Below are 9,396 nucleotides of genomic sequence, written 5' to 3' on the forward strand. Positions count from 1 at the left end.
TACATTATAATCTGTTTATGCTATATAAAGTTAGTTTGACAGTAAGCTTATTCAGGTTTATCTTTTTTAATATTCTCCTGGAGAAATAAAAGACATTAAATGTCTCTGGATTCACTTCTTGAAAACCCAGGTTCAAATCCTGGTTTTTCCACTTTGTGATCTTAGTTAAATCGTTCAATTTTCTAGGCCTTAGTTTTCTGATCTAAAAAATGAAGTGCTTAACCAGATAATTTCCAAGAACTCTTGCAGCTCTATAAGAGTCTGTGTGTCTGAATACAGTGTTTTGGAAGCAGGTTAATAGATGAATGATTTTATCTATTAATATTCCAAATGATGCCCTAAGATATTTTACTTATCATTTATATTATTAGACAATTGGTGTACATAGCCATTGGCACTGAAGTACACATACAAATTTTATATTTGTGTATGCTTGTAGACCCAGAACTGTGAAGCAGAATATCTCCAGTTTGCATTGTTTCCTTTATTGTTGCACTGTTTGGTTTATTGAGATTATCAAAAGTACATATTATAAGACATTTATACACTAACATATTTTTTTAGTGTGTCCTAATATATTTTATGCCATTTGAAAAATGTTTCTACCATTGAATTACTACTCAAAGATAAACAGTGTAGTCTGCAAATGAACTGATGCCATATCATAAAATAATTTTTATGGTAATTTTTGTTTCCTTTTGCATTAAATACAGTCAGTAGATTTATATTAATCTGATTGGGGCTTTTCTGTTTGTTTTGATTTTTAGAACTGAGCAGTATTTTGGGAGTCCAAGCGACATGGCTTCTACTGCAGAACACATCAGAGACAGGATGAAACTAGTTAGTCTAAAAAGGCAACAGCTGAGACATCCTGAAATGATGACCACAGAGAGCTAATAGCTACCAGCTTCCCACAGATTTGTGTTTTATAATCCCGCATGTCGTCGGCAAACTACATTAGCCACAATACATTAAGAAACGTTTCACAACCACGATAAGCCTCGTTTCTTTCCATTACACATTTCTCTCTACCTTGCAACTACTAAGGCAAAATTATTTAACATGCTTTGAGACCCTACACTCCAAGTATCTTAAAAGAAGGAACTGTACACATTGCACTGAAATTTTGGCTTTAAAGCTTTACCTGATCTGTCAATTTATAGATGAACAACTAATAATAAGCTTTGAATGGTGCTAATAACAGTTTAGGAATCCTATAAAAATTGGTTACCCCTCCTCCCCAGGTGATGTAGTAAATTTAGACTGTAGGTAAACTGTTCCAAGTAGACAGTGGTGTCCTCAAAATTTTCCTTTGTAAACCTTCGAAGTTAATTATTTTTATTGTGTCAGTGTGGAAAAAACCTTCAGATTTTTGATATATCATTCATTAAAAGACATTTTCCTATTTGTATTGATAATGTATTATAAGTTGTTTGTGCTTAATAAAAAGCTTCTTTTAAACATTGTATTTAATTTAGTGATTATATCCTGTTTCTAAACATGAGTGTGTCTTTAAAATGGCATTCTTAAGATTGTGAGGATTGTTTAATACTTGCTTTTTTCATATTGATTGCATGTGTTTTAGCCAGAAATTCATATGTAAGCATGTATATATAATAAATAAGCATGTATTATCATGAAAAATAATTGTGAAGAACAATTTAGATCTTTAAGAACTTACGAACAATGGAATACTATTTCTGATTTTTCTTTTCTTCAACTTGAAAAATATCCAAATTATTAACTACCCTGAAGATACTTTGTTTTTAGGGGAGGAGGACTGGGAAATAAGCCACACATAATTAAGTGTAATCCTTTATATCAGAGTATCTTTCTGGAACTAAATTAGCAATTGTTAATAAAATTTAATTTCTTATGCTAGAGTAGAAGCAACATTCTGAAGTAGTCTAATAGCAAAAAGTGTACAACTCTTTAGGAAATAAAATTTATAAACTAGTGCTTTTAAGTTTAAATGGGAAAATATGTATAATTATTTTTGTGTTAAATTTTATTTCAGAGAATGTTTTTGAAAAAGATTAAAAATAATTTTTTAATCTGTGATCAGTACAAAATTATGCCAGGAATTATATGCTGGTTCCTTTTCACTGTCTACGAAAATAGTCATGTATCCTTCAATGCAAAAAACTAGCTCAACAGGCAGGTTTCTCCAGCCTTCTTCACTGCCAGACTTGTTGGAGAAATCCACATCCATTGCCCTTGTATCCTCATCTCTCACTGCTCAGCACCTTGCTGTCTGGTTTTACATAGCACGGCAGTAAAACTGCTGTCAGTGGACTCCAGTTACCAAATGGAGAGAAAAAAAAATTGGGAGAAAAATGATTTTTTTTCCTCAGTCTGCATCCTTTATCCTTCACTGTCTCTGCAACATTTACATCATTGAGAAACCTTTGCTGAGGCAGTGTCTCCTCCCTTGAAGATGTTATCCTTTTCAAGCTGGTCGTACAGTCACCTAATTCTTACTTACACTGTGTCTACGAAAATATGCTCTCCCAGAGTCAGTCTTCAGACTGCTTCTGGAGATGTCCCAGCCCCAGGGTTTCTATTCTATCCCAGTGTTCTCTCTTATAGATCTGGTCCAAAATTCAAGACCTGTACTTTTGTTTCAACTGTCTACCTGACATTTCAACCTCGTGGATGAAGTTATTTTCATATTTTTCACCTTTCTCCTCTTGGAGCAGTTTTGGTTAAAGGTGCATTCTTTTCTTCTACTCAAAAATGCCAGAAAACATGGGGGCAGCATTCATCTGTTCCCTCGTATTGTGCTGCCACTGCTTCTGAGAATGTCAAGGAAGTTCTTTCCGTATTTGATCATCCTCAGTCTTTTAGGGCTTAACTTCTATGTGGGGTTCTTCATTATAGTTTTCATGATGGTGCTAACCACATGCTACAAATGTTTATGTCTGTATTTGCTTCTTTCAAAGCTCTTTGGATGGAAGGAATCTCGTGGGACTTCTCCTGTTCCCATCCTTTTGCTTGCATAATAGTTGCTCAGTTCTCCTGTATGTGAATGGCTTATTGTAAGCATCAGTAATAGTCCCTCTTATATTGCTGTCTGAAGTATGGTTTAACCATATTTCCTAAAGTTACAAGTGACTTATTACTGAATTTACTCATAAAGAAGTCATTTAGTATGTTAGATACTTAGATATTAGCTAATTTAGATATTTAGTTATATTCATTATTTCTTCTAGAATTTGAGTAGTTCTATTAACTCACCTACTTATCAAATGAGTTAATTTTTATGTATCTTAAGCTATTCTGTCTAAAATGAATAAAATAAGGCAGCATCTGGAATATTTCAGTGAAGCTAATAACATGCTTTTAACATAATAAATATTCTTGCTGTTCCTTGTAAATTTGCTTTCTGTATGTTTATCTGTGTATACATATGCATTTATTAATGAAAACCCAACAATGCCCTAATGAGATTTTTCCACAGGGTCATAGTTCACTTAGAGGAAGTGACTGCAATCTGTTTGAAATCACAGGTTCTTTGTACATCAGAAATTAACACTGGCTTACAAATGTAATGGAGAAAGAATCAGCCCTTCTAATTGGTATATGCTGCAACTTTCCACATTACTTTAGCTGATCTCAGGGAATTACTGAAGTATTAATTGGTCTAATTTTGTTTTTGTTTTTTGTTTGTTTTGGGTTTGGGGGCTTTTTATCATGTATTTGCTCCTGTGTAAGCTCAGTAAATAATTAAGGCAACTTTAGCATCTGTTCTTCATACCTGTCTAACACAGCAGTTACAGCGTAAAGACGATTTCATTTTAGATAAAGTTGACTTTATTCCCAGTCTTCATTGTTGGTGACCTTATTCTGCTAGGGTGACTCATTGGTGATTTTGATGAAACTGCTGAGCCTTCCAGTGAGGCTGTTGATTGCAGGTCTAAGCTTCATTGCTGTGTAGAAGATTGGACACTTCTTTGACCTTACAGGCATTTTATTTGGCTAGTGCTCCAAAGTGTTACTGAGTATTAATGTGTTTAATTACCCCGTTAGTTGACACATGAGGTCTGCTATTTGTTTATTGTTATTGGTAGTGGCATCCTTCTTAGAAACATGACAATTATTTACTTTTTTGATAGTGCTGAGCAAACCATACTCTTCAGTCTAAACCTATTGTAACCAATGGTGTGATTATGAGATTGGCTGAACCTAATATACTCTGTACAGTCTGCATTTGGAGAAAGAATTAAGAATTCTCTACTGCATAGTAAGTTCCTTGCCAGAGAGATTGGGTGTTACTCTTTCCTTCCCATCCTCACAAGACCATGGTACAACACTGTGGTTATTAAAAGCTATTAACATGCTATAGTTGCTAAGTCTTCCACATCTTGAGCTTTTTGAAAACATTATAGGAAACTAACTTCAGTAAATATCAGTGACAAGAGTTGTATGATTGGGGTGTCTTTCCTTAAACCCCCAAAGCAAAATTCTCTAGGACTGAACAGATAGACTGAACATAGCTGACCAATTAGCCTAATTAGCGAACTTAATTGCCAGTGTTAACTTCCAGTTCGAAAAAGTAGAAAGCTACATTTGGCAGTGGAAAATACACTTCCAGTATGAGGACCAGCAAACACCTTGATGAGGCAAAATGAAGAGGTTGAACATGTGACATTTGACTTCAGTGTGTAATGCTACAGAAAAGTCTAGGTTTAGTCAAGAAGTTTAAATAATAAGACTAGTAAGAGAACAGACCATAACGCTAAAATAAGAATTGTAGTGAATATAATGGAAAGAGTTCAGAGTTTGAATACCTGACTTCAAAATCTGGCTTTGCAATTTACTGACCTTGCTAAAAATCACTGAACTCCTCTGGGTCTATAAAACAGAAATAATAATGAATTGATTTCGAGAATGAAGTGCAGTCATGCTAAAAATTGTGTGGAAAACTAAAATGTTATCCAAAAATAACATATTATTTGTTATATAATAACAGGGTATTATACTATAATTATCTTTTCAGAATAAAAAATAGGGTATTCTTTAATCTTGCACTTATCTCAGATGGCAAGAAGGGGGTTGTGGGGGAAATGGCACATTGTTTATGCCCACTTCCCTAAGCTCCATCTTTCCTACATTCATAGATACATACTGAAAATGTTAAGGTTGAGTCAGTGAACTGATCAGTAAATAGCAAGACTTTTAAATCTGAAAAATCAACTCTCTTATGGCAGGATGATAGACCAGCAAGATGGAAGACCAGTGAGGAGTATCATCTACTTTGAGGTTGACAGGACATGAAACAATTCCATTAATAAGTAAGTAAGAAAGTAAGTAAAAGCTGTGCTTGGAGTGGATCTTAGATCTACCTATAGAGACAATAAGGGCACAAATCTGTTAAGAAATTCATAAAGTGTCCTAATAATGAGGTAAAAAACATGACTGGAGACCCGCATTAGTGCAGTTGTGGTTAGAGAAGAGCAATCTTGGTGAGTTTGGGCAGTGATAATAACATACAGATTGGTCCTGTAATAGGGACTGATAGAACTAAAGGTAGTAGCGCAACTACAGGGGAACGTTTGAGGTGAAAGAAAACTTCATAGATAAAATGCTTAATAACATGACTGCAGTATTTTAAAGCAAATCTGAAAACTTGGCAACAGTGTTCTGTGTGCTTCAAGAAAAAGCAGAGCCTGTACTAGAACCTGAAGAACTTAGAGATCAAAGAAAAGCCAGAACTATGACTAAATATTTTGAACGGAGTGAGTAAATTTTTTTTTAATCAAGATTATTTTTATTAGAGAACTCTTATGGAGCTATATATATAATACCTTTATATAATGATATAGGAATTTTTAGTAAGTAACTAAAAATAGTTACCAACTGCCAGATATTAAGAGCACTGTTGTTTTGGATTTTAAGTCAGGCATGTGGAAAACTATTTCTGACAAAAGGCTGTTGAAGTCTGCAACCATCATTAGTGAATCTCAAGGAGTACCAGGGAAGTATTTACAAGTCAAATGCCATCTCTAGGGGGTCCGCAGTTGTGTCACTCCTTGGAGAGACAGGGTGATTCAGATGGTTTTCCACTTAGAACATAAGGGTCTGTTCACGCTGATAAAGCCCCATATTGTGTTTTAAATTTGTGCATCTTTTCTGTTTTAGCTACATTGGTTCTTTTTTAGTTCAGGGTAAAAACCATTTCTGTGCTTGATTTTTCTGTTAAGAATATTTCTTCATCTTAGCTCTAACGTTAGTCTACACAGCCAACAAATTTGCACAGAATACATGATCAATATATGTATTGTTCTTTTTGAAGGTCTGAGGGGATCAAACGATCACTTTGACAATTTTGAGCCAGAATAGATTCAAGAACTTACTGCTTACCCCATACTCAAGAATGTCCTCTTACAAGCTCTTAGGTTTCTAAATTGACACTGATCAGGAGAATTTGATGATTATATTTCCATGAGGTCAATAATGAAGTTCTCAGTGGCTTTATTTGGTAAGTGTTGGCCCTGGATTTTCTCCCCGACACTTAATTATAAACATTTTCAAACACATAAAAAAAGTTAAAACTCAAAGTATACTCACCCACCAGATGCATAGTTAGCATTAGCTCTGGTTGCATTATCACATATCCAACCATCTATCAGTTCATCCGTTTAGATAATTTTTGATACATTTTAAATTGCAGACATCTGTAAATTAAATGCTTTTTCTTATATACATTACTACTAAATGCTTCAGCTTATATACCATTGACTAGAGTTCAGTATTTTACTTATATTTTTCTTTTGATTTAAAATTTACTTTAGCATGTACACATTAAGTAGAGTTCATTTACTTGCATTTTTCTTTTGATGTAAAATTAGCATATAGTGAAATGCATAAATCTTAAGTGTGCATCCTGAGTTTTGGCACATGCTTACAGTTGTATCAAGTATATCAGAAAATACCCACATGGCCCCTTCCAGTCAATCCTTGTCCCCACCCTACCCACCAAAGGCAACCACAGTTCTTTTTTCTATATAATTTAGTTCTATCTTAGATCTTTGTATAAGTAGAACCACACAGAAGGTTCTCTTTCTAGAAGGCTTCTATATTTAACATGTTTTGTAGATTTATCTATGTTATTGAGTATATTAATAGCTCATTCCTTTTTATTGTTGAGTAGTATTTCATGAATGATACACTGCAGTTTATCCATTTCCCTATTTATGAATATGTGGCCTGTTTGCAATATTGGCATTTATAAACAAAGCTGCTAAGATTATTCTTAACATAAGTCTTATGTAACATAGGCTTTCATATCTCTTGGATTAATACCTAGGATTAGAATTTCTGTGTCATAAGACAGTTCAAAAAAAAAACTGCCGTATCTTTTTCCAATGTGGTTGTACTGTGTGCTGAATTTTTGCTATATTTTAGATGTGTAGAAAGGTGTAAACTTTTTTATGATCCATATTTGAAGTATTATAAGTGAGTTTGGGTTAGATACTGCATTGTTCATAATTAGCAGTTTGTATTTGAGGGAAACAAATACCTGTCTGCCCAAAACAACTCTCCAAGGGGTTCCTATGCCAAAAATTTTAGCATTAGTTTCACTCCTTGAAAGATTAAAGCACTTACCTGAGCATTATGATATATAAGATAAAAGCAGCACTGGTTTATGTCACTAACTTTTGCCTCCCGTTTTCAGTCAGTAAAATAAGATATGAATGAGCCGACAAGATTATTTCTGCTCATTGGGGGTAGGAGGAATAGTAAAAAGTATATACTACTCGTCAGTCCCAGGTACAACAATGTGAGAGAGCTATCTGGACAGGGAAGTCCCCCAAGTAGTGGTGAAGAAGCCAGAAAACAGGGTGGGAAGAATTCTACCTCACAGTTGTGCATAGGGATAGCTATGTTTTGAAAGACATTTTGGCCTTTACAAATATTTTCAATGTTGCTTTTTTAATTCAGTACCACCAGCTATACTATTTCATACCTTAGTGACTTTTTCCCCACTGTGTTTTACCCTTCCCACCTGTTCTATTATATATAGCAGTTAACCTGTATACGCCTGTACAATTACAGTCATATGTATGTTTCCAATGCTTGTGTTCAAAAGTATTTATGTATAGTACATCCAATCTTTCCTATTCAATTTTTAAGGGCTGGGGTATTTGGCCTCTATTGTAAATATTTATAATGTTCCTTCCACACATTGTAAATGCAATAAAAAATGTTAAAAACTATAACTAATGGCAGCAAATTTTAATATGTACTTCTTTGGTATGTTTTCACTTTGGACAGTAAGTTTGGTCTCTGTTAATAAATACTTCATATAATCTAGGGAGAATTAAGTTATACTAGTCTCTAACGTTATCTGATGAATTTTGCATTTTTCAGTTCAAATTATTTTTTGTAAAACTAAATTTTTGCTAACAATATTTTCTAAAATCCTTGATTAAAACAAAAATATAACTTTATTCTGAAATAATCTGGAGTCTTAGAAGACAGAGGCTTTTCCCTTGTGCTTTTCCCTCCCTATTACAACAGCACACATCCCACCTTCCCACAGGCTTGGTACAGAAATTCAAAGCTTTCTCTTAAGTCTACATTGACAGAAATTGTTAGGTTCTCATCACAGTAGGTAGTGGTTAAATTTCTTTTGTTCCTACCAAGAAGTCCATTTTTAAAACTTAAAAGGTGAATATATATTTGGGACTAGGGAAAACATATTAGAACAATGTTAGCTATAACTAAAATAACAAAATCATATTGTGAAATAAATACTAGCAGCTTCAGAATGGCTATCAGGAACTTAGAATTGCCAGAATTGGAAATTATCCAGCCTTATACCTTGTCCAGTGAAGTCAGTAAGTACATTTGAATGAGAATTCAAAATGCACACTCTGTATATTAAAAATAATGTACATTTATTAATAGATATCTTAATTTTAGTAATTATAGTATCTACCCCCATGTCAAAAGTGCCCATTAGACACTTGATGTATCCACAAAGCTGTTTGACCTGCACAAAATCTGTCCGGAAGTATTCTCATAAGCATAAATTTTTATGTGAAAGTCAAAATGAACATAAGAAATAACCCAGTTTATGCCAGGCCTGGTAGGAAGAGAATTACAGTGATATGAAGAAGTCGAAAAGTATCCAATGAAAGATGCAAAAACTGGAAAACAAGTGAACAATAAGCAGAAAAGCTAATTTTTGACCATGATTAAATATAATGGTTAACGCTCCCTTATTAAACAGCCTGCAACACACCACACCATATTTTAACTACCTTTGGAAGTTTATTTTGATTATATAATAGAAAGGGTCTAGTTTTCAAAAGATTTAGTTATGAATATGTCTATAAGACCAAAAGATTGAAAACAACTCAAATGTTTCAGTTATCCTGTAAGGTGAGA

General features: G+C 33.8%; 1 protein-coding gene across 4 annotated transcripts in view; it reads left to right on the forward strand.

Annotated features, from left to right (window-relative positions):
• The window catches only part of SESTD1 (SEC14 and spectrin domain containing 1), a 152,454-nt gene extending 144,232 nt beyond the window's left edge, over positions 1 to 8,222 (forward strand). For all 4 annotated transcript variants that reach the window (XM_036879369.2, XM_057503833.1, XM_036879370.2 and 1 more), the window contains one exon: positions 768 to 8,222. In XM_036879369.2, the coding sequence (XP_036735264.1) occupies positions 768 to 897 (130 nt within the window). In that variant the 3' untranslated portion in view covers positions 898 to 8,222. The remainder of the gene's footprint in view (positions 1 to 767) is intronic.
• The last annotated feature ends 1,174 nt before the right edge of the window (positions 8,223 to 9,396 follow it).

Source organism: Manis pentadactyla, chromosome 6 (assembly GCF_030020395.1).
Source record: "Manis pentadactyla isolate mManPen7 chromosome 6, mManPen7.hap1, whole genome shotgun sequence".
NCBI classification, from domain to species: domain Eukaryota; kingdom Metazoa; phylum Chordata; class Mammalia; order Pholidota; family Manidae; genus Manis; species Manis pentadactyla.